Consider the following 27,189-nt stretch of genomic DNA (forward strand, 5'->3'; position numbering starts at 1 on the left):
ATGACTGGTCCTCTCGCTCTCTGCTGCCTTCTCCTCTCTGCTCACACTCTCAGTCTAGCAGCTGGTAAGTGGACATGATCCGCAACGAGAGGTCTGCACAGTTTGATTAAGGTGACGAGCAGGGCAGAAAAAGTGCTCAGAGTGCCTTTAAAGGCTGAAAGCTTCATGGAATATGTTCAGGAAGTGTGTGGAGGTTAAATGGTATGTTGTTATGTTGTTTATTTGATATTGATGATGTTGGCCATATGATGATCATTGAGCAGTATTTTTGCACATTTGTAATTTAAGGAGAAAAAGTAGTATAAAGTAGTTAAAAGGAAAAGAAAATGCCAATTTAACTCAAGGTCCACTTACTAGCTTTTTTCAGGTCTTTCAAGCATATCTAATGGTCTTCATTAGCAGACGGAGTTTGTCATCACCTGACCTAAGTAGGGAACCTTGACTACATAACAAGAGTGGTCATCATAGAAATAGAAACGGAGTAGAGTGCACATGGCTCTGGTGATGGATGGCTGGCTAGTTGGCAGGGTAACTTTAGCTGGCCCTCTCCATGGGGAGTGAGGGGAGGGACTTTTGGACCCAGCGCTGCCCCCAGCCCGCTGTATGGCTCATTTTCTGCAATGTGCTTTCCTACGCTGTGACAAGAGTGTGGCAATGAAGCATTAAGTTGTTTTATTTTAAACAGTAGCTCTGACTCTCTACGCTTCATAATGTTACTACTTCACTGCTGCTTTTACTCCTTACTGTGAAACCTAGCCTCAGTGAGTCCGGGACTTTGCCGTAAGTTGGTTTAGTTTATATGGAAGTTAGCCAGCTACAGCGTACAATGGTACACATAAAAATGGCCGCCGCTCTGACCATCCAGCGACATTGATTTGAATGGGAATTACCCTTCTGCTCCTGTTTTATATTGATGGTCCTTATATATATATATATGGTAGAAATGTTGTGCTAAGGACACATGGAATCAACTTGGAAAAGTCCCCCACCTCATAGAGACCATCAGATGTGGTTGAAAGAAAGAAAGGTTAGTAAGTAGACCTGGAATGTAAATGTGTTGCAGCCTGTTGTATGTTGTTCATGTATTCGCCGTTGGTTTCCATTCAGGATGAAAATCAACTTGCAGACACTTGAAAATTGTTTGTGTAGGGCGATCCGTCACAGTAAAGGTGATGTCTGGTTTGATTGTTTATTCCTTGTATGTATAGAAATACTAGGCCAATCAAGATGATTCACACATTAATAATTTAACTTTGGGCTCTCTTTAAATCACAGTGCCATAAACTTACTGGGCAAATAATGAAGCTGTTGTATTCTGCTGTGTGCACTACACAGAATGGGAACTTGAAGTTAAAAAGTTATATACACAATGCACAGTCCTATATTCCTTGGAAATGTGTTCGTATTGGATGATTTTGCAGGTCACGATGTACGTTCACTGATAACAGTCAGTGGCAGTGAAGGAAGTGGTGTATTCTTTATGATACGAGGCAGAAAGAGAGGATGTGGCACGTCTGACTCTAATGCAGCAGGACGACGTTCATGTCCTGTCACACCTGTTGTAGAACCATAAACAGCCTCCTAAGGCTGGTTTGTGGAAGTTAAAAAAACATCAAAACTTTTGATCTGCTTTTGAAAATGTGCAGTAATGTAAAGAATATGTGAGCATTTAATAATATTGCTTTTATTCATAATTAAATAAATCCACCTGTTCAGCCCACCTCCTGTTGATGAGCGATGATGAGTACAAATCTAAAACAAAAGAAGGGATATGTTACGCCAAAGGGAGTTCAGATGTTAATGCAGCCTGTTGATGTGACCTCAGAGCAGGAGAGATGTCATCTAAGTTACCTAATGCTGTTTGGAGATTTTCCCCTCTGGGATAAAAAACCCATTGTCCGACCCATATGGCTCAAAGGTAATCTGTACTTTAAAATGATTAAATGTTTGCAGCTGTTCAGAGCAAAACGCTTGTGGATTTTAATCCCAAAGCACAATTCACTGTTTTCAGTCTATGATCTTGGTAGCCTCTGTCTAGATTTTGGGTTGTGAATGAAGCTCTCTTCCCCTGCAATAAACCAATGGAGCCCTTTGCTGACAGTATGTGGAGCACTGACACACTCAACAGTGCCAGTTTTGATGAATAAAAGATAGTAAATAAAATCATAATCATAACATTTTTTAAAGCTAAAAGTTGTTTATTGATTAAACACATATACAGTAACTATACCGTATTGTTACAGCAACCACCATAGGCCCTTACTTTTATTGTAGGTTTAACTGATTAATCCACTTTATTTGCTCCACTTAATTTCCATTTGGGGTTGTTTAATTCCCCCCCACCCTTTTAAATACATAATGACTCTAAATTGTAATTGCATGACCAGTTAACATCCTCATGCTTTCTGAATAAAAGTGTTTTGTTTCTGAGTTGTTTAATCTGTACACAAATGAAAATGTAGAAACAACAATGATGTGCTGGAACTATTTCTTGGCAAACCATGGTGCAGTGATGTGTGCAGCGTCTTGAAGTGCTGCTCAGCCATATAAACTGTAATTCCACAACACATCCTTCTAAGAGCACAAACTGTTGTTTTTAGCCACTGTTGGTTGAAGGGTTGACCACTTTGGTCCAGACTGAGATAATTCCACCATTAGAAGGACACCACTATGTCGTGAGGTTTACATTTGTGGTCTTGAGTAAAATGTCTCAAAAACTATTGGCGTAATTGCTGTGAGATTTGGTTCAGACATTCATGTTCCCCTCAGGATGAATTGTATGAATACATGCTGAATAATTTTCCTCAAAGCACCGCAATGCTTCAGTTCAGCTTCACAGGGCCACTGGCATGGCTGTAGACTCTTTGGGGCCAATTCACAAAGAATGGCTTATGTCCGCTGATAGCAGCCACTATCTGCCATGTCGCAATAAGGTTAGAGTGCAAGTTGCCCTTTTTTGCAGAGGGAGAGGGAAGAAATCATTTGTTTATTTATTTCTTCCTTGTTTTTCTCATGTATTTTAGAGAATGACATGTAGAGGAGCTTAATTTATAATTCTTTTATGACACAACTGTCACTGCCTCTTGTAATTGCATCCCAAATTAAAGTGCAGCAGAACATGAAGATGCCTTCTCCAGCTACATTCAAAGCTGCCAGGATCAGTGGAGAGTCAGGGTGTGACCCCACAAATCGGACTAATCATGTCCCGAATCCAGCTCTGTGCTTAACACATAGATATGACATTGATCTGAACCTTGTCAGGGTGGATGGCAGAATGTTGTCTTCTTTTGCTCTGGAAAAGAATTTCTGATGTTCAGAAGATGAAAGGGGTTTCAAATGCCAGTTCTTTCAGGTGAAAATGTTGTCCTGAAGTTTGGCAGCTTGTTAGCCAGAAGACAGATGTAGCTGCCCTGAATATAGAAGTGAGCTCTGTGATCAAAGATGGGTATTAACATGAGGGGAAACCTCGTATTTCCCACTCAAAGCTGCTTTTGTTTTGCCTGACGTCCACCATTAATAATCCCCGGAGTTGCAGCACCATCTTTTGTAGTCTTTTGACTTGCTGCTGATATGTTGGAGTGTGGAGTCTTTCATCTGACCGCAGAGCAGAAATGTACAGAAAGTGGAGGGTCTTGGCTGCATGAGCTTTATCTCCTAAAGACAACAACAGGCATGGAATATCAAACACTTAGCAGTTCACAGCCCAGTATAAAGGCCATGCTGTTGAATTGTCCTTTCCATGTTTGTCACATTAAAATAGGGCAAGAGCAGCCGCAGTCCACAGCCCAACCTAAGCTGGGATGGACAGTGGTATCACTCCCCAATATCTCATTTCACTAACCTTAATCTTATTCCAAAATATGCTTTCCCTCAGTTAAATGATTGCTTTCTGTTGTTTACAAAAGACATTATGAATCACTTATGCGAGGGCTGTTTTTTTTTTTTTTTTATAATTTCAGTGCTATTCTGATATGCGTAAATCTCTGTGCCACATTGTTTGTGTGTGTGTGGAGAGACCAGAGCTCGGCAAATGTCTGGCTCTCTGGATGAAAAGCTGGAGGGAGGATTAAGAGGAAAAACATGGGGAAAATAATCTGTAGGCCGGCTGACGTCATGCAGTACAGGCCAGTGTTGTGGAGGTGAGGCTGACTGTGATGACAGAGGGCCTCAGAGCATCTCCCAGCACCGCCAGCCTGCTGCTCCGCAAGGTGCCTTTGGTTTTGGTCCCAGTCCATGAGGGCAGCCCACATACACATACACACACACACTGCAAAGACTAGCCTGCGGCTTTGTGTCAGTCCCTTACAAATGAAAGCACATGTGAAATGAGTCTTTTCACATGTCAAATATTACATTACTCAATTTTTTTTACAGGTTTTGTTTTTTGGGTTCTTCCTTTTGCAATGTGAGGGTCCAAGGACAGAGGATGTCGTAGGTCAGAGTTCTCAGAGGCGTAAGGTAGTTACGATGGGCCCCGGTGCTCACAGTTACTAGTTATGATAAACACACACACACACGCACACACGCACACACACACGTCAAATACAAACTCATTTTTGGAGGGCCTGCCCAGCCCACTGCAGCCTCATTGTCTATATTCACGCCCCTGTGAGGTCTTGTATTTCATAAGTGAGGTATCTGAAAACCACATGTGCCGATATCACATTCTGTCTTTTTCCCACGTGAATCATTTGAAAGCCATTTGATATTACATGTGCTGTTTCAATTGAAATGCTGTTTTCATAGTTTCTAACTTGTGTATGTTCCAATAGTTTGTATACAGTGTTGATGTAAGTAAGCGTATGCACGCAGTTTACAAGGACATTAACCACTAAAGACGGGAAATGCAACCTAAACAAATTGACTTTCCAGATTTGTGTGTGTGTGTATATTAGCTAGTGGTTCAATATTTAGTGTCCAGATATAAACATGTATTTGGTGGAGAAACCCAGCTTGTAATGTTACACCAGAGAGACATTATGAGCTACAAGTCGCTAGACCACGTTATCTGTGGTCATGTACAGAATGTCAAACACCATGACGTTGACTCATCATTGATATTGAGTGGTGTAAATACTGTAGCGGGCTGTGCATTTTATACCTGGGCCTTCACTGCTGTCCTGCAGCTGAACACACGTACTTGTATTAAACCGTTCGATACGAGGCTTACGAACCGAAAATACGTTTGAATAATACTAGAGCATTTGGAAAATGCAGAAGCTTAAATTGTGGGAAATATAATGTTTTCTGCGCTCACGTAGGAGACAACGGTCTGTGACCTCTGAACCCGGAACCAAAAAAAACACGTGGCACTGCACGTGTTCTGGGAGGCTAGGCTAACTAGCTTAACGGGAAAACAACAGCAGCAACACGCATTCTGCTACACACTCAAGGGCCATTCAGATATTAGATGTAAAAAATCTAACGCAGTTGACTTAAAGATAAACTCCACCCTCCTTTCTTTGTTGACAAAGAGTTTAATCCCACAGTTAAATCCCAACTCACAAATCCGTTTCTCCTCCTTCAGCCATTGAGTGTTAAAAAAACAAAGCTAGTTAAAAAGCTACACCAAGCAAAATGCAAAAAAAATCTTAATTTCTTCCATATCTTTCAATTTGAGCTCTTACTACTCAACTAAGCTCTGCTGGCTATCTTACATTTTGGTTCACAATAGTCACGTGCTCGCCCACTGACCAATCACAGCGCACGCTGCACCTCACTGTAGAGCTGCACCTTAAAACTGAGCTGCACATAATGCTGACGTATTTCTAGGCCAGCTAGCAGCTCTGGCACGTCAAAGAATACGCCCAACATGTCAAACTAAAGATCTGATTGGTTGAAGACTATGACAATCAACAACATCGTCCCCATTCACTTAAACTGCAAAGGGATTCACAAGTCTGAAGGCCTCGAGCCTCTCTTCTTACCTAGAGACAAAGGGGTGAAATCTAATTGGAAAAAGCAGAGAAGGCCTTGCTGGCCCTGACGGCCCACCACTGGGCTCCTGGGGATTACAGTATCTAAGCAGTGAGATGAGAGAGCTGTCTGTGTTTATTAGACTGACAGAGGTCAGGGTCCACTTTTAGTTCACTGTCGGGTTCTCTTGCAGGGCAGCTGGCCTTAATGGATAAAATGTTTAATGCTTTGCTGCTTTGACAGCACCAACTGATGTTGAGCTGCTGATCTAACACACAAGCGCCAGAGTGTCATGAAGAAATGTAGCAGCAGATGTACATCCATGCTAAACTTAATCCCATCTTATCCAATTGATAGTCCATATTAAATATCCAGATGTCAGCAAAGTTTGTTTGTTGAAAGTTTAGATAATTTCATTAGTACAACCACACAGATGAATGATAACAATGAATAATTATCTATTTGTAGGTTAAACTGTAACATCCAGTATTCCCTTTTTTTTCTCGAGCGTAGCTTTAAGTTTGTAAAAGTCAGTTCATTTAAACTTTCAAAAAGAATCCTATATATTCTGTATTATCTTGTTGCAGCTCTTCCTTGAAGCATTACATATTCAAACCCAAGACAATGTTTTATGGCTGCACCTTTTTAAATGGAAATGTTCTAACTGTTGTAAGCATCTTTTTACACACATTTTCTCAAAATTCAGCTTGACAGAATTTTTGCAAACGTCCTAAACTAGAACTTAAAAATAAAGATGGATTTAAAGTGGGGTGAAACAAAGTTTCACTAGAAGGCATGCAGGGTAGTGATTAATAATTGTCACCAGTCAGGAATATCTGTCTTTCTTTCTATTTGTGCTCTGTCTTCCAGAGCAACCTGCTCAAACTTCCCCACCTCATACTGCAGCTCGCTTTTACATTTTTTGCACTTCCTACATCTCTCTTTGCGTTTGACCTTCCTCTCTTCCCATAGTTAAATGTGTGCTGTGCTTTCCCCTTGCTTCAAGGTGTGTCTCCGTGTTACATATTCAGCATGACAATGTACTGCTTCCCCTGTGCTACGAGTCACAGCAATCCAGCTCCTCGTTTTCCTGGAGGAATAAGTACCTGCATAATGCAGTACAGCCATTGTTACTATTCCTGCTTGGTTCCTAAGAGATCCTACTTAGGTTTGATGAACAACATAAGAAATATGATATATAAATGAATCCCTCCAATATCAGAGGGTGGTCACAATAACATGAACGCTTGTATATTCCAATACAACAGTCCTTGATGTTGAGCCTGTTAGGTAGCATTTTTCCCATCTTAACAACCTGTAACCTGGGTGTTCTCATGACCTGAACGATATGAGGTCAAGTCTTGTAGATATTGTTCTTACACATGCTGACTCCAGTGTTTCAAACCCCTTAGTATTCTCCCAGTTCACTCCAATGTACACATTTAAAAGTCAAGCCAAGCCCCTTTATTATCTGTCCTGAGAGGGTTTTTTATGCTGCAGTAAACATAAAGCACAAAGCAAAGCATAAAACATACACTATAACATAGAAACACACATCAGTTCACATAAACACTTACCATGTCCACTGCCTGGCTGGATAGTATTAACAAGCTGATGAAAAGTTAGTGTTTAAGTGTTTATATAGGAGGTTAAGCAAGGTGATGGAGGCGTGCTGCACACCCCTTGGCTCTATAAGCAAATTGAAAAGGGTCCAGAAGACACTTAGTTTTAGATAAGAGCTCTCCTTTGACTAGTTTAGCAAAAGTCTTCATAACCAAGGAGGTTCATTTAAAAGGCCTGATGTCGGCTTTAGGTTGATTGCCCTTGGCAACGAGCAGCACAACAGGCCACTCCCATTGAGATGGCACCATCTGCTGAGTAAATGACAGTTGGAAGATATGATTAAAAATAGGACCTAGTTGCTCTGCACATACTAAAAGCAGATGACTACCTATATAATCTGAGCCTGGGATTTCACGGGTCTACAACCTTTTAAACGTGATCATACTACGCTCATCGAGGATGGATTAAAAGGGGAGTCAACAAGAGACTATTTCTGAGCTCAGAGTGTTTATCACTGAAATCCTGTACATTAAATCTCAAACAAAACTCATTATCATCCTGAGCCTGCTGCTGGTCTGATTTGTAGCAGTTAAGCTCTGTGTTACTTCTTACTTCACGACAATGTTCATCCTGAGCTGTGTCTCAATTTTGTCCTCTTGTCTCCTTTTTCTTACCCTGATTTCACATTTAATTTGATTTTGCAGCTTGCATTACGGAGGACAGAATATGACTTAAGTATTAATAGTACTAAATGCATTAATACATTTATTTAAATAAATACAGAAATAAATAAATGCTTAATTAATGTTTGAATACAGAAATAAATAAATAAAAGAATAATTAAATGCTGAAATAAATACTGAAATAAATAAATGCTGGAAGAAATATAGAAATAAATAAATAAATGTATAGATAAAAAAATAAAAGTTGATAATCAAACAGGACATAAAAAAATACATATATTTATTTCTACATTTCTGTTCACCTACATTTATTAATTTTTTCATGTGTCTGTATGCTAATGAGGTGGGAGGTCCTAACCTCTGTCTAAAGCAGGATTGGTCACAGGAGTGTGATGGCTTCTGGTCTACTACTGCTGCCTTGCACAGTAACGTTGAAGTTAGCTAGCTCAGTGTTACCAAATTGACGACTTTCTCGCTAAATCTGGCGACTTTCCAAATCCTCTTGGAAACTTTTTTCATCAAAAGCGACTAGCGACAAATCTAGCAACATTTTCTGGTGTTATTAAAGACTTTTCTGGTGTTTTGGAGACTCCAACGTGAAAGCACGTATCGTTCTGCAGTTACTGTCTTCAACGAGCAGCGGGTGCTGCCGTGAGCCCCTCCGCCGTCCCAAAGCACTCACAGGCGGCAGCAACCTTGCGCAGCAGTCCCAGCTGCAGACTGTGGAAGCCATTAGTGCTGCTTGTTTTTTGACGTCGTCTACAGGGATGATCTGCTAGGAATCGGTTGCTTCTGTCTTGCTCCCCTACTTGACCAATCCTGCTTAAGAATGCGGTTCGGACCGCCTACCTCATTAACATACGGACACAGAAATACAGAAATAAATACATGAAGAAGAACAGAAATGTAGAAATAGATTTATTTATTTATGTCCTGTTTAGGTATCAACTTTTATATATTCATTTCAGCATTTATTTATTCTTTTATTTATTTATTTCAGCATTTAAATATTTCAGTATTTATTTCAGCATTTATTTATTTATTCCTGTATTTCTTTATACATTTATTTATACATTTATTTATTTATACTTAAGACATTTTTCGTTCTCCATAGCATAGCTTCCACGTATCAGCTGTAATCGCCATATGAGTGCAGTGTAGAGCGATTGACCGATCCTAAGTCCCGCCCACCTTACAGTAGATACTGTTGCTAGGTTGGACAAGCTTGACTTGAAGAAACATGGAATGCCATGGAACGAATGGGCACACCAATCCGTCAAGTCCCAAATCTGTGTCCAAGTCTCAATCAGACAGCCATGTCTCAGTCAAGGCTGAAATCTGCCACTCTGAATTTATGGCTTTCGTGACCCTGCACCTGCAGTTCATTGGTTTCATTCCAAAGGGACATTGAAGAGAACACTAGAGATAAACGAGATTGGTACGCGAGAGAGGGGCTGTCTTTTCATCTTAAGGCGAATGCCACCTCTACCCCCCCCTGCAGGTAAAGCCCCATAGGCCATCAGCCTGAAATTTGTTCAAGTCCAAGTTGAGAGATTTAAGTTCCGGGGATCATTGGATTCATTACATTGGAGAAGGAGCTCTCTGCTGTACTGGATCCAGGTAGGGGGATGAGAAGTCTGAAAAATGTAGCCAAAACCAGGCTCCTTTATCTTGTTTTCTTCTGGTTTCTAACAGCTGACTGGAGCTAGTGCTGGGCGGTATGACCAAAAATGTGTATCACGGTATTTTTTAAGATTCTGGTAGTTTCACGGTATTTCACAGTATTATTTTTTTTTCCTTGACTGTGTTTTTATATAGGTATATAGTGACTTACTCTACTGTCAGGAGTACATAGAATATAAAAACATGTTAATGTCATCATGTATAAAGGCTTTGCTTACTATAGGGTGTGCTCGTTTGGTCGTATAATGTTGGGATAGCAGTTTGGCTGAAGTATTTTCACCCCGGTCAGACGTACCTTGAATCCAGTGTTTTAATCATTGCTCTGAGTCTTTCTTGACTGTCTGTAGTGGGACCATGTCATAGCTGGATCGTTATTACGTTCGTAATGTCGCTCTGCCGTTTGCTTTTCTTGTCATATGCAGTGCTTCGAGCAAATGCCTCTTCAAGCGATGTGTGACCCTTTGGCTTCACTGTTTCACTCGCGTTAATGTTACCGGTTGACGACCGTAATCACACTCTTGGTATTACAACACATGTTTTCTGCTGAGGTGATGGAGTAAGTTGCTCGTGTTACCACCAGAGGCAACAACAGTGGCTCAACACACTTTGCAATATTTAGTCTTTTGGACGTCCAATTTTTTAAAACCAAAACACTTCCAAACAGCAGACCCAGCTCCTCTCTTGGGCACAGACTATCGCTGCAGCTCCGGTCTGTCTTTGTTCATCCTGCATTGCTCTGTTCTGTTCTTTAATGTAGCGTTACTGTAGCAACAGCCTCTCCCAGCTGTTAGCAGACTGTTGTGCTAGCGGGCTAGCTAGCAAGCTGTACCCAGCATGCCGTTTGGTGGTGTAATTTTATAAATGTACAATTATTAGTGTTACAAATTGTTTATGTGTCACAAAATGTTGTGTCGTGATGTTTTGTCCTGTTAAAGAGCGTTAGTTGTGGGTTATTAATTGTTGTGTTATAAAGTTATAACCATGATTAGGGGTCCCTCTCAATACACTTAAGACAACTAGCTCCGACCACTGCCCTCATAGCGGCAAACAATATATTTAGCTGCCTGTTAAAGAGTGACAGCAGTTGGTGCGGCTATGCACCGGTATGATGGTGTGTGAAAAATGTATATCATAAGGAAATTAAAACCGGTATACCGGATGAACCGGTACATCGCCCAGCACTAACTGGAGCTCCCTCTGAACAGACTCTCCATAAATACTAATGAGGACCTGGACATTTCAGTTGTCCAACAAGTGCTCTCCACTGCCCTTAGGTTGTCTTGCTCCATACAGATACAGCAGTAAAGTGGAGCTGTTGTTGCGCTTGTAGCAGTTGTGTACTCTCTCTTTGCGTTGTGTTTTGATTCAGCTACACGTTATGTCTTTTTGGCTCCAACCAGCCGTTTAATCATAAGACAGCACATCTGGTAAACAGAAGCACATTAGGGTGTCTCACAGCCCACCTCGTGGTCACACACTCCGGGAACTGACAAAGTAAAGAAACAAATGCTTGAGCTAGCCGTTGTTAGCATGATACTAATGCTAAATAAAGTTAGCAGTATAAAACATTTGCTCTAGAAATTATAAATCGAAACAATTCTGCGGACAAAAAGGAACTTCTACAGATATCACAACGGAGCTTGTCACAGATCAACTTACCACAGAGACAGAGTGCTGCAGACTGGTCACGGAAAGCGCGGGCGAACCACTCAAGTCTGCAGAGGCCCAGCAGAGCGCGCTCATGTGACACACAACACACTTGTCTCCGTGGGAAACTAATGATAATAAGTTATAAATGATATTGACAGAAATAGAGGAAATGATATGGCTTAGTAATAACTTACAATACAGTAATATTAGCAAATAATGACCAGTGATGGCAAGTGGAATCATTAACTCTGTTACACGCTGTGACAACACATCTGCTTGATTAATCACAATAGCAGCCTGATGCCAGCCTCTTCAACCACCCAGCCATGCTTTCATAGCAACATTCTTTGTAAGAAGCCATACATTACATGTCATTTCAAAATGTCTGCGATTGTTCTCTCTTTTGCAGGTTATTTAACCGTTTCCATTGAGCCTCTTCCTCCTGTTGTCATTGGAGACACAGTCACACTCAAGTGCAACTTCCAAACAGACGGCAACCTCCGAGAGATTGTATGGTTTCGGGTGAGCACACAGGTGAACTTAATGCAATAACAGCTGCTTGATAACTCTCTCCTTCAGCCCTAATGTGTCTGTTAGAAACATGATAAATGTAGAGGTCTATAGGTTTGGCCATAACCCTGTTTTGTCAAGAACGATGGTCTCATGTTAGACTTGGGAAATATGTGACTGATTTGGTGCTTGTTGGTACAAACGAGACTTAAAGTCTAGCTAGCAGCCTGTGAGCATAAACTGTTTATAAGAAGTGTATATATTCACTGTGAAGTCACCCATTGGTTTGTGGACTGCCGTTTCGAAGCCCTTAGTTCGGCATTTTGGCCGTTGACATCTTGTTTTTTGCAACCACAAGTGACACAAGTGGTGGAGCGAAGTACAACTGAGACGTTAGGCAACCAAAACGTTACAATAAACTTTCATAAGCTGAAAACAAACTGTGAAAGAGTTTAAGTTCTAAGAAGAAAACAGACAACTCCCAGACCGGACAACTCTGTGGTAGAGACCTGTCAATCACTGTGTAGCCCCGCCCTAAAGCATCCCCTGCTTTATGGTCTGTGTGACTCTAAATGGACCATCATGTACTAAATGAACATCATGCTGTATTGAAGAAGACTTGAAACTAGAGATTGAGACCATAAACTCATGTTTACAATGTTTACTGAGGTAATAAATCAAGAGAGAAGTAGAGTCATTTTCTCATAGACTTCTATACAACCAGAGGAGTCGCCCCCTGGTGGACACTAGAGAGAATGCAGCTTTAACACGTGAAGCTTTGGCTTCACTTTTCAGAACCAGTTGTCGCCTGCCTGTGAGCATGTACTTAGGCACAGCAGTGCTTTGAGCTAATTGTTAATGTCAGCATGCTAACATGCACACATTGACAATGCTAACACAATGCTGTTTAGTATGCTCACCAACTAATGAGAAATATTTTGACAATGTACAGAGCCCAGGAGGTATCATGAAGAAAAAAACCCACTAACTAGAAAAGAAATGAAAACATAATTAATCACAAATGACTGTCAATAAACAGAAAACAAACCCAAAAGAAACTACCTCAACCCACCGACTGTTCAGCAACCTAGCCACCCCCACTTGGATTCCCCCCCAGCTACCATTGGGTGCACTGCTCAGGAAGCTCTTTAAAATACAAATACAACATTAACATATTTCACAATTGTACCCAATTCCCCAGCACACGAAATACATAATGAAAACCATATATACCTGAACCAGCCATCCTCCCCACACACACTGTCCCCTCCGTACAGGAGGCCTGCAGACACTGCGCTACCGACGCAACTTAGCTTGTTGCGGAAGAGACAGTAGATGACTCAGCATCCCTGCTCGTGGCGGCGGAGACAGAGAACCGATTCAGCACACCCACTCGTGACGGTGGGGAGAAAGAAAGGACGCGATTTACCAGCAGGTGCATCTTTTCACCTAATCAGCCGTGCACCCAATTACCGGTCCGGCGGACCCAATAGTTTCACCCCGTCAGTTCCACTTGGTTACACTATGTTTGAATTAGGAGCCTATCTCAGGTTGACCACGGGTGGCAGTGTGTATTTGTGTGGCAGGTAGTTTATATATGGGGCACAGGTGCAACTGACAGGGTGATGATGCATGGGTGACGGGGAGATTGCACGGTTTTTATCGCAAAACCAGACACACCAGAGGGAGACCAGGAAGCTAAGTGATATCAAGTTGTATTGTCAATTGTGAACTCTAATTAAACCTCACCCAAAGATACGAAAAGCCTGGAATCTTTATGTCGAAGCGATTAAGAAAACACAATCTTCTCCCGCACCCAGCCGAGTGGCTAGTTACAGGAATCAGTCACTACAAATAGTGACACACTATTATTTCCTAAATCTAAGGCCATATTAGAGCTGCACAGTATCTTATGTGCCTACACAAAACAAGCTATTTGAGCACAATTTCTGACATTGACCAAAGTATTCAGGAATGTATCAGATCAATGATCTGCATGTTAAAGCTGCTGCCTGAACCACGGAGGGATACGGCTGGCTGATTCAGCCTTGCTGTCCCATTGGCCAACCGCTGTACTGCAAAAATATAATGCCCTGCATTCCATAAAGCATTATCCCCAAAGCCCTGTATTGTAAGACAGACATCTATAAACTGATGACAGAACATCTCCAACAGCAAAAACAGTCAGTTACTACTAACTATGTTTTCTTTTACCGTAAAACATACACACAGTTTCCAAGTGGCTAGAAAAGCTTTTAATGTGCTTGACATCATCCCAAATTAGAGTCTATAAGATTTAATTTAAGTCCACATGGTCACAGCTACTGTATGCAACTCAATGATGCTAATGAACCTTTGCCTCTCAGGTGATTGAAGGAGGCAGTGCCAAACAGAAGATTTTTACATATGATGCCATGTATAACACCAGCTACTCCAACATGGAGGACAACCGCAGACGGGAGGACCTGGTCTACCAGTCTACTGTGCGGTGAGACAGGCCACTACTACTGTAGAAGTTGTGATGTGTTCTAATAACAAAAAAGCCTTTGAAAGAGAGACGGGTTTTGGGGAACATTCCCGCCTGTAGCATGCCGTCTTTTGACAGTGTGGTCTTTCCACAATCTCTAACCTTAAGAACCCAAGAGGTCAACAATGAGAGATGATCTTTGTGTGTAATCTTTGTACAGGCTTCCTGAGGTCCAGATGGAGGATGATGGCCTGTATGAGTGCCATGTGGGGATATATGACAGGAGCTCCACAGACAAAGTGATTCTAGCCTCCGGCAGCATCACCCTCACTGTCATAGGTATGTATTCATATCTGAGTCGTCTCATGAATCTTAAAAAACGTATGTTTAGAGAAAAAGTCAAGGGGTCACAAAATTCTTCAGGATTCATCCCGTTGGCACCATTGATATCTGTACCGCATTTCACAGTAGTTCAGTAGTAATAGATAGATTTGTCAGTTTGGACCAAAGTGGTGGACCAACCGACTGACATTGCCATCTAAAAAGCATCCTTATTTCAATCAGGAGAGACAAGTCAGATGAAGAAAAGATAATTATATGAAATATGCAATGATAAAGTCTTCAGAGTCTTTGGCGCTTGGACTCTACAGGGACATTTGTAATCGAAGGGCGTCTGCCCTGATCAGCAGAAGATAAATCCCCCCGTGGAGTCCAGACACTGGTGGTGGTGCTGATGAGGCTGATAGAATGATGAGTTGATGAAGCAGATGACTCTGATGAAGACTGGGTGGAGATGGGGAGGTGGAGGGGTGTGTAACAGCAGCATGAACATACTGAAGGTAAAGAGACACCAGCAAGCTGGTAGGCTACCAATGCCATTGTTTTGTTGTGCTATTGGCTAGAGAGACCAGCTGATCTAAACAGCTGATATCATGATTGACATCCTCGAACAATGACAGCAAGGAAATAATGAGTGAGCATGGGTGAGGAGTGATTGGCAGATGTATGGGAAATAAACTACAGGCTTAGGCATGCAGGAGTATCGTCGTCCTGACTGAACTTATGCTAGAGCTTCATAGCATGGCTAAAACATACCTTCCAACGCCTCTAAAGCTCAATAATGAACACGTGGTATCTTGGTGGTTGAATCAGTACATGAACAGAAATGTAGAAATAATACTCCTGACTTCCTGCAGGCTTGTTGTCACAGTGGCTCTGTGGCTCTGTAATGATCATGATGCTGAGATCCATCTGAACATCTGCCCCTCAAAAAGAAAGCAAATCAGCATATTTCCCAAAATGTGTTCCTCTGTTGAAAGTGTAATTGAATTGATTTGATATGTAATAGATATAATCACCAGCATAGTGACTCACCATTGTTTTTTTCATTGTTTGATAAATACCTTTCTAACTTTATATTTGACATGTATTTTCCTTCAATGGATGGAAAGCACTTGAATGTTTGAGTGCTTTGTATTTCCTCTGCAGTACCTCCCAAGTCTATCTCTGTGGTGGCAGCCAACAGCCCGGCTCCTTTCAGCCGCTACGAGGCCCAGAACTTCTCTCTGCTTTGCATTGTTACAGGAGCAAAGCCAGCTCCCATGGTGAGATGGAGCCTTTCTACTCTTCATCCCTCTTGAAGGTCTCCATAATCATGCTTGCGTCATCGCTTTGTGTGCTAGGAAGGAAAGCTTGGAAGCACCATTGGATTTAAAAAGTTTAGTGCTCACAGACAAAAAACTAAAAGCAAACAATGGCTTTGCTTAATGCCACAGCAAAGCGTTGGTCTGTACTCTCTATGACCTGTGAAAATGTATTGAGGATTGGTAGAAGGGAATTGGAACACAGCGGCATATGTGATATGATCATAGCCTAGTGAAGAGTGGTTTCTCATATCAGTGAGATGAAGAGAAGCAATCATAATCTAGATAAAACAATCTCTCTCTGTTTAACCAAGGTCACCTCTGCCCAGCATTGGGTTATTGTTGTTGAGGTAAGTAATGATTATGGGAAGCACCAATCTCTCTGGTCACATCACAGGACACGGCAGCATTTGACAGTAAGCTGCCCACTGACACACACATGTCTAAACCTACAGCAGAAGAACAGCTGTGTAATTGAATGTTGTTGAAATGTGGATTATTTATATTTATGTGTCTGGATAATATTAAAGATTCTATCACCTATCATTTGCTTTCAATGACCTCGTGACATGTATGGGCTAGACGTGTAAAACAGATAATGTATTAACTACAGATAATGTAATGAACATGTCATAAGACGTTATAGCATAATAATCTACATATTATGTAATACAAATGTTAAGCACATGATATAATCAAGTTTTGAGTATAATGAAGCATGTCATTACATACATGGTTGGTGGGAACCCAGTGAGGGATGATGTCCTGGATTCTGCATTCAGACCTATGACGTAAACATGTTCTATTAGAAACCCGAAATATAAGTATGAGCATGATACGTCTCCTTTAAGTAAAGAATCTAATACTAACACTCCCACACAGACAGTATTAATGCAAACCTTTATACCTGCCTGGTCTCCTTGTCCTCTTTTGTAACTGAGAGCACACACATTCCAAATGGAGGTTCTGTGTTCCTGTTGGGCTCACCTGTCTTTGTCCTGGCCTTTCAGGTGTACTTCAAGCGGGATGGTGAGTTTATTGATGTGGTGCCAACTGCCCAGTCTTCCTCCTCAGTGGAAGACCAAAGCAAAGGCCCAGGTCTGGAAAAGAGCTTGGACAGGAGCCAAGCAGGGCACTGGAGCTCCCGGGCCCTCACCAGTCGAGACCTTGATGACACCAAACTCCAGAAGTCCCTGTCCCTGCTGGAACAAGAGGGGAAGCTGGCTCGGCTGGGCCAAGACGGCCCCAATGACCCCAAAAAGGGCCAAGAGCAAGGGTCCGAGTCGGACCCTGAGACAACCAGCGAGGTGATCCCCGAGACGGTGGTGAGCCGGGAGTTTCCGCGCTGGGTCCAGAGCAGCGATCCGCTCTACTACTTCCAGCACCGGCAGCAGGCGGCAGGTGATGGCACCATGGAGGTGAGAGCCATGCTGACCTGGAGCCTCAACCCCCAGCTGGACAATGAGGCTCTGTTCAGCTGTGAGGTCAACCACCCTGCTCTGTCCATGCCCATGCAGGCCGAGGTCACACTGGGTGAGTCTTGCACCAACTCGCACTGGCTGAGGTGACTTACTCAGGTCAGGTTTGAATGCAGACACTCTCCTGGTACAGTGCTGTGGGAAAAAATGAACAAACGAATCATGTTACTGATACTCTAAATGTAATTTAAATGTATTCACATGTATGAATGCAGACCTGGTACTTACTACTTCCATGGAGTAGCGCATCGTCACACTCTGAGCCCAGCATTGACACAACGCTCACCTTCTACTTAGCTTAATATATCACCAAGATAACTGCCAGCGGTTGAGATGGAAGCATTATAACCAGAAACAGTGGTAAGAACTCACTCAAGCACTGCCACAAAGTGTAGCTTACTTTAACACAGTGATGGTGACTGACACATTTTCCCATAATGCCTTGCTGTAGCTGTGCATTATGGGCAAAAAGCTATAAAGTGCCATATATTTTAGAGGCTGGACTGTGGATTCAGTAACGCAACATATAAGACTCAACTCTGAAAACAAGTTAGGAATGTACGACTCTAGGAAAGTGGTCAGTCTGAGCTCTTGTGATTAGAGCAGTGATGGAAAGAGGCGTATGGTCAGTCAACCCTCTTTTCCAATAGAATTACTCAGATCACCTGGTTAAGTAACAATAAGGGAGTCCTGACACAATTCATGTGCAGTTATAAGAGACCTAATGAGATGTATAATGAGAGCTGTTGGGATTCAAACATCAACACAACCACATTTTTTGGAGGACAAATTCAAGGCTAGGGAGAATTAACATGGGCAAGCCACTGAATCTATTAATTCAAATAGAACTGGGAACAATGAGCAGTAAGTGGGTCATCCTGAGCCTTGAGCGCAGTTCGCAGTGCTTCACTTCAACTGGTTTGTTCCACAGTTACGTGAAAGGGAGGTGGACATGTTCTCTGAGTGGGCGGGTACATCCTTGAAATGTGGGTAGCCACGTTTAGGTCACACACTATGTCATGTGTTACATGTTTCCTATTATTCAGACATATACAAGTTCTACAACAGCAGTCCAAAAGCTGTTCTACTTTCCCATCAGCTGCTCCCAGAGGACCCAAGCTGTCCATGAGCCCCAGTAAGGCCAAGGTGGGAGACACAGTGCGGATCACCGTCCAGGGCTTCCAGCTGGGACCTTCTGCAGTGAGTTTCCAACACAGTGGCTCTTTGAACATGGAGTTCATAGAATGTCACCAAAGGGCGGAGGGTAAAAAACAGAGAAACACAGAGTAGAAAAGGCCCTTTGACCACTTTTCAAAGTGTATCACAAGTTTTTAAATTGAATTTCTTCCTTCCAGGCAACAATTGGCTTCAGTTCTGTTAGGAATAATTCACTCGAGCCGTGGTAACAATCATTAAACAGGACAGTTATTCTTTGCAAAGAAGGAGACAGAGTTGATTCACATACAGTACACACGGATCAAGGCTGCTCAGAGATCTGTCTCCGAGCTTCGGATATTTATACTAAGTAAACATCAGTGTCACAGGCAATCTATGTCACAAAAGCATAACACACAGGAATTGCCTTCATACAGCATATTCTAAGTATCGGGACACTTTAACAATTGGTTCTAGTACAAAGGTCACTTTTATAATTGGAAGACGCCATGAAGTATTGACGCCGTCTACAACTTTATTTACCATTACAAGCAGTGCTGAGTGTTCTTTAGGATAGACTAAACAGCTGTGGCGCTTAATGTCAGAGGAAGTTCACAGGAGGATCACATCAGGACACCAAGCTTTGTAAGCACACATTATAATTAGTCATTTAGATTTTGACTCTAACAAGTTCCTATCTGTCCATTCAGAAAACAAACTTGAGAGACTTGAGTTACATTTTGTTGTTGTGTGGAAGTGAAGCTGTTGAAAGCAGGGACGATGGTAAAACTCTCCCTCCTGGCTGTTTCATGGAAACTCTGTAATAGTGGGTTTTTGTATTGGGCATTATAATAACATGTGTGACTGCAGTGACACGCTCAATTACTCTGATTTACATGGATTGTGACCTTACAATCAATCACACCTTGTGATTTCACATTCAAAGTTTAGGAGACTTTTAACACACTTTGCTCAGAATGTAGATAGACTTGTTATTTTTGCCTTCTAAAGAAAGCATGTGGAGCAGCAGCAGGGACTCTGCCCACGGACACTTTAGATGGATTAACATAGTGATGGCGTTCCACAACACATTTAAATGCAAATGGCTTCCTTCTGTAACAGTCACATGTTCCCCAAGATCCCAGAGTATTCCTTAAATCCCAGTCGCGGTTGTGACGAGCTCTCTTTCTTACTGCCAGTCCCTCCAGTACAGCAGAGAGCCTGAGGCTTCAGAGGGCCACAGATGACTGAGGCTTTGCTGTCAGGGCCCCGAGACTCTGAATCAATCAGTAATATCTCTCCAGACTTTTAGAATCAAATTTGAATGGAAAGTGTATCTTTGAGTGAAGTCTGTTCTTATTGTATCCGTTTTGTCTCGTCAAGGAGAATGTCAAACTTTTAAAAATGTCAAAATGTGCAAGGTCTAAGAACAAGGTAGAACAATATAATAAAAACTATTTCATTGACACACAATGGGTTTTAATGGAGGACCTTCATCAGGCATCAGACACAATATTAAACAACATTGCTACACTGGAGCCACAGGCTGCAACAATGAATCAAACACACAACAAACACACTATGAATAACACTTTACTTTGATTATATCATTACACTGTTTTCTAATATATGTCTCAAGATCTATTTGATACAAAGGAAAATTGGAAAAAGAATCCTCTCCTGCTCTCTCCTCCTCTGTCTGTCCCTGATTTCTCCTCTTCCATCCATGGCTGATCCTCATCCCCGCTCTGCCTATCAAGGCAAACAAACACTTAATAATTACATGAATTACAGTATTTTGTCAAATAATGGCTGGGCGTGCGGTCACCTCAAACAAATAAAAGGCCGTCCCAGATACAGGATGAAGTCATTAAACGTGAATGCCAAACAAGCAACATGTACATTTTCACTTCAATTGAAATTCAACAGTAATAACTTTATGATCAGTTTACTTTAAAGATTTCTTTGCACTGGAATGCTCATCTAAAGTTTTATTGTACTATTTCAGTCACCATGGGTGTATGTGTGGTAATGTGCCTGACAAGGGAACAGTGGGAGTGGATGGGTACATGTAGGGAGGGCTCATGAGGAGGTGGCCTGTGGAGTAGAGAATGTGTCTGGAGAGGAGGGACATAGAGACAGACTGACAGAAGATCAACACATATATCATTTTACTTATCAAACAGAGTGAATTAGAAATGAAGGCCTGTCTAAAATGTGCCTGCTTTAATCTGCAGTTGAGGTACATAAACAGCAAAACCAGCAGAAACACTGTGGCTCCTAGAAGAGAGACTCTGATGGTGTAACGTCATCACTCACTCAGTCAGTAGTGTCACAGGGCTGAGGTCCAGGCCACAATTATCATCATCATCATCTGTACTAAAAAAATCTATTACTTTGTTGGTGATTGCATAACACTGTTTAGAAAAAGACACCAATTGCAACACTTAATTATTGGTTTCATTGGGTTGAATCTCACACCTTAACTTAAGCTGAGCCACAGCACTGAAGAGTTTGTTGTAAAATCCCTCGATATGAAATCTACAGTTTGAATCACCTGATGTGGTTGTTCCAGTGCTGTTCACGGAGCTGCTCCATGTGCAGTGTTACGGGTTCAGAACATCGCTCAGAGAGATCAGTGTTTCACCTCTCAGCTCACTTTGCAACTTGACCCTGCAGCTCTCTCCTCACACACCTGTTTGTGCGTGTGTGTGCGTGTGTGTGTGTGCGTGCTTCCATAGAGCGAGGTCTTCCCTGAGCCCATATACACCTGGACAAAGGTGGGTGGGCGTCTGCTCGATGGCAGAGAGGAGCATGAGGGAAGGGAACTCATCCTGGAGAGAGTTCCTGCTGAGCTCAATGGATCCATGTTCCGCTGCACAGCCCAGAATCCTCTGGGCTCCACAGACACTCACACCCGCCTCATCGTGTTTGGTGAGTCTTGTGAGTGGACTTGTTCTCATAGTTTATCATTTGTTCAGAGAGCTCATACTAAATGTTTTATTTGATTTGGTGTTTTTACAGACAACCCAAGACTGCAGAAAGGAAGAGAACATTTAACTGGTAGGTCATTTGTCCTAATCAGTTGAGGCACTGTTACTGTTACTGTGGAGGCATCCTGTCAAATATTTTAAGTAATAACTCAATTTGTATTTTCATCACTTATTTTCATTTTTTTGTTTTGTGGAATTTCATTACAAGTTTTTAATTCTATAATGACAATTCTCCCGATTACACCTCGTTCATGCCACTTCATTTCACAGAGTCACTTTCATGACCGTGTTGTCTCTGCCCTCTGACCTTTCAGCTATCACAGGGCAAGTATATCAGGAGACAAAAGGATCGGGCCCAGAATCGATCCAGTCTTTTAAGATGGGATAAACATGACAAACAAGGAGCAAAGGCTGCTGGGTAGAGGTCATTTGAAACTCAAAGTGAAGCAGACCATACCAGACTTTTGCAACTTAGAATGTATCAGTTGACAGACTTTGATGGACATAAACCTCTCCTGGAAGAATTATCAGTAAACTGTACTGCCGTGGAACTCATGGCGGGGCGATTAAGGAGGTCGAGCTTCACAGAACTTGTACTATAGATTGAGCTGAGCAGCTGAGGTGCAGTCTTCCTGTTGACTGCAGTGACAAATGTCTTTAGAACTCATTCTGGGATCTTCTCCATAGCAGGCTGCCTGAGGAGGCTTGTGGGTTGGTAGTTGGTAGTTTTTGGTGCCATTCCTCACATGGGACCAAAGGATGGAAACATGGGGATATCTCAGAAACACTTCTAATTTATCCACACAGTGAGCCCATTCTCACTCCGAAGTCATCCACTATGGCAGCTTGATCAGTGACCCTAAGCTAAGCTACGCTACGCTCTATGTGGCCGTAGGTATGGTGGGAGTAAAGGAGGAAGTATGGTGAAGTAATAACGAGAGCAAGAAAGTCTGTGTGGGTTCACACACAGACAGGGGTTAGACCTCGCAGACTGGTGTTCGCATCCCGTGTGAAACCAAAAGTCAATATTGACTTCTAACTGTGTAGCAGACATACGTTTTCAACCCAAACCACTTTTCCTGAAACTAACCAAGTCATTTTGTTGCCGAAACCTAATCAAGTTGTTTCTTGTTAAAACAGAAATGTATTTTGAAAAGACGATGTATGCATGGAACAAGCAGGAAGTGACCCTTGACGGGTTCAGAAAGAGTCACGGTAATGCAGGAACCGTGTGGCTCACTGACGGGATTAAATAACTGAGTTTGTGGCTGAATAGAGCTCTATGGCACAGAGGAAGAGAATATATCAGGCTCTGATACACACACTATACTGGTTACAAGATATTCAGTATTGGTTTGGGTCTGAACATGATATTTGTTGTTAAAATAATCACAAATATAGACTTCTCCTTTAGTGGGAAGTTGGTGAAGTTGTAACAGTCAACATGTTACAGTCATGGTGTATAATAGTATGTCTGTCTTTGTGTGCAGCCACTGACGCAGCGGCCAGTCGGTGCTCCCTCACATTGACCTCCATGTTGCTGCTGCTGAGCTTCACCTGCGAGCTGACGTGACCCGAGGCTCTGCTGCTCCTCCACACACACCACCACCACCACCCACATCTACCTGAGGCTCCGGCTCTGTAATGACCCCCAGCAGTAGCTAAACCCCCACCCAGCTGTTCCACCAGCGCTGAACATTAAAGATGCAGCAGGACTTCAACTCTGGGAGAGAAGACAGATATTGAAACCGCATTAGCTACAGAGCAAAGGTCCAGATGCTGTTCAGCATGCAGTCACACTGTGAGCAGCTTTGCTGATGGGTTACTGTACTCTGACTGTTTATGCGTTTTTAGGTGACACTAACTGCATCATTCTGAGGGAAAGGTTGGATGTAGTGTGATGTCACCTATGACAGTCTGCAGGGTTGACACCAGATCACAGGGAATAATAGCACTGCAGATACTGATAGACTAGATGCTGGCCAATCAGCAGAGTCACCTCTCATGCAGACACTCCAACTGCACAAAAATGTGATATTATCCTGAATAAGTAGACAGACAGAGCCACTGGTGATCAAAAACCTGTGACCATCACCAATAAGAGCTGCTCAGACCAGAAACAGACCCATCACGTGTTCACTGGTTATTCTGTGGATCTGGTAGAGGAGTTTGAAGGTTATTTAAATTCGCAGAAATCAACACATTTGGAACATTAGTAACTTTTATTCCCTTGTGCAACACAGCCGCTCACCTGTAGCTCCAGAGTGACGAGGTCGTGTGTTTGCTCCCCTTCCACTGAGTCTCTGAATACTGTCATTTATGGAAATGCTTCTGTAACAGATTGCATTCCATTTTTTTCAGGGAGCATAATGTCAACGCATCATGAATCAGGATCTCTCCCTCCCTCTCTCGTGCTGATGACACAATGTTTCCGTGTTTAAATGATGGATGGATTGGGAATCCAAGAATGTGTTCCTGGAAATGATTAAAAGCTCCTTCGTAAACATTGCTTCCAGATGAATTACTGTATCCATCTTGGTGTTGGCCGCTCTGTTTGCATTTTTTTGGTGCATTTTCGTAGTTTCCTCTCAGATGCGTGCTCGGATTGCTTCTCTGAAGATACAGACACCGCCACACACTTCATGGTTCATAAGTAGGGCTGGGTATCATTTGTAAAATTACAATGCCAGTGCCAAGATGAGGCTAATACCAATAGCAATAACCATCATGTGAATGGAAGCTGTGTCCCACTGGCTGGCCGCCGCTCATACAGCAGTTAGTGCTGATATACCTTCCCATGAGCGTAACGGCCACCCGCCGATTCAAAACGGTTAGCTCGATCAGTGCTGTTGCCTTGTTTGCACTGTTAGCATCTTTAGCTGTGAGCCACCGGCTGGCATTCGCCATGTTGAGAGGCAATCATAATGCTCCCAATCTCCCATCTTGCACCTTTAAAAGGTATCAAGTACAGATACCCAGCCCTACTCATAAGTAATGATTGAGAGGGATTACGTTTGTATTGGCTTAGACACTGTTTTTCAGGAAAATCCAGCATAGCATTGAAATTTTACAAAATTACAAACTTTATGTTTGTAATTTTGTAAAATTTCAATATTATATAGGTGGAGGCTTCAAATAAGCCCAGTTGGCTTTCTGCCTCCTCCTGCACTGTGATATTCATTTATCTCTGTTATGTTTGTTTGTTTTGAATTTCATTGTTTGAATTGTGCAAATAAATAAATAAATAAAATAAAAAGCATACATTTAAAAAAATCATTTGATTTGATCAGATCTGAAAATGGTCGTGTTTCTTTGCTCAACGCAAACAAATAACTAAATGGTCTTTCTGTTGGTGCAAGAAAAAAAAAGACAATTCGATTACCAAAAACATACAACCTGTCTAATTACACATAGAGTGCAGGTGATGTAGAAGCAAACATGTTAACCCTATAAAACCATGTGAACAGATTGTAACATACACTGCTCAAAACAATTAAAGGAACAATCTTTTTTCAGGGTTTGGCATGGATTAAATTGCACTTCTCTGATAATGATCTGGTCAGGTAAGTAGCAGAGGGGTTTGTTAATCAGTTTCAGCTGCATTGGTGTTGATGGCATTAACAACAGGTGCACTAGAGGGGCAACAATGAGACGACCGCCAAAACAGGACTGCTTTTGCATGTGGAGGCCAATTCAAGTTTCTCCCTCTTGATCTCTTTGACTGGTTTTCCACTAGTGTTGGCTTTAGCTAGAGTCATTATCACTACTGGGAGCATGAGGCGATATCTTAACCCTCCAGAAGTTGCACAGATTGTCCAACTCCTCCAGGATGGCATATCCACGTGTGCCGTTGCCAGGAGATTTGATGTGTCTCCCAGCACAATCTCCAGAACATGGAGGAGATTCCAGGAGACAGGCAGTGACTCTAGGAGAGCTGGAGAGGGCCGTAGAAGGTCCTCAACCCATCAGCAGGACCGACATCTGCTGCTTTGTGCAAGGAGGAACAGGTTGAGCACTGCCCGAGCCCTACAGAATGACCTCCAGCAGGCCACTGGTGTGAATGTCTCTGCCCAAACAATCAGAAACAGACTTCATGAGGGTGGCCTCAGGGCGCGACGTCCTTTAGTGAGCCATGTGCTCACCGCCCCGCACCGTGGAGCTCGATTGGCATTTGCTATAGAACACCGGAATTGGCATGTCCGCCACTGGCGCCCTGTGCTTTTCACAGATGAGAGCAGGTTCACCCTGAGCACCTGTGATAGACGTGAAAGGGTCTGGAGAAGCCAAGGAGAATGCTGTGCTGTCTGCAACATCGTTCAGCATGACCGGTTTGGTGGTGGGTCAGTGATGGTCTGGGGAGGCATATCCATGGAGGGACGCACAGACCTCTACAGGCTAGAGGACGGCAGTCTGACTGCCATTAGGTATCAGGATGAAGTCCTTGAACCCATGGTCAGACTCTACGCTGGTGCAGTAGGTCCTGGGTTCCTCCTGATGCACGACAAAGCCCGGCCTCATGTGGCAAGAGTATGCAGGCAGTACCTGGAGGATGAAGGAATTGATACAATTGAATGGCCCTCACGATTACCTGACCTGAACCCGATAGAACACCTCTGGGACATTATGTTTCGGTCCATCAGACGCCGCCAGGTTGCTCCTCAGACTTTACAGGAGCTCACTGATGCCCTTAGACAGATCTGGGAGGACATCCCACAAGACACCATCCGTCGTCTCATTAGGAGCATGCCGCGACGTTGTCAAGCATGCATACAACCACGTGGGGGCAACACAAGATATTGAGAAGCATTTTGATTTGCAGAAATTGAATTTTGGCAAAATGGACTAGCCTGCCACATCATTTTTTCACTTTGATTTCGGGGTGTCTATACAATTAAGCCCTCTGTAGGCTGAAACTTTCATTTCCATCAAAAGATGTGGCATCCTATCGTTCCTAAGACATTAAACTGTCCATATCAGTAGATATCCAACATCATTTTTTTGAGCTGTGTATATATCCTGTGGAATAAAACTGAAAACATAATCCTCTTACAAGTGGTGTCAATGTTTATCAATGCAACCTCCCGATGACCTCGGGGTCTCCTGAGGTCATCGGGAGAAGAGCACACCGGCCCAGCAATCTAGCTACAACGTGATCGTGGAGTGATTGCAGCTTCATAGCTTAATTATTATTGGAAAATGAAGTGTCATTTATCAATAATGATTCTCCTTTGACACCGAACTTATAGTGTCAGAGAATGTACTCTCTGCAGAAAACGTGTTGTAGATGAATTTAGGATGAACGACCGCTGTCAGCACAATCTCTGGGGATTTTTCATAGTGACAATCATCATGACCCTCCCCCAAACAGGTGTGTGTATGCAATCATAGAATGTTGTATAACTGTACATTCAAGTGTGGAAATAACAGGTCCCACCCAGTGAGTGCTGC

At 42.6% G+C, this 27,189-nt stretch overlaps 1 protein-coding gene across 1 annotated transcript; it reads left to right on the top strand.

The window, feature by feature from the left end:
• LOC306709015 (immunoglobulin superfamily member 21-like) lies at window positions 1-23,314 on the top strand (the record flags this gene model as incomplete). Its single annotated transcript, XM_079177025.1, has 10 exons — window positions 1-64; window positions 11,905-12,017; window positions 14,372-14,493; window positions 14,693-14,811; window positions 15,961-16,076; window positions 17,126-17,648; window positions 18,693-18,793; window positions 21,490-21,682; window positions 21,773-21,811; window positions 23,232-23,314. The coding sequence occupies 10 exons, from the start codon at window positions 1-3 to the stop codon at window positions 23,312-23,314; spliced, it is 1,473 nt and encodes a 490-aa protein (XP_079033151.1).
• Between the last annotated feature and the right edge of the window lie 3,875 nt (window positions 23,315-27,189).

Source organism: Pholis gunnellus (genome assembly GCF_910591455.1).
Source record: "Pholis gunnellus genome assembly, chromosome: 2".
In the NCBI taxonomy this organism is placed as follows: Eukaryota; Metazoa; Chordata; class Actinopteri; order Perciformes; family Pholidae; genus Pholis; species Pholis gunnellus.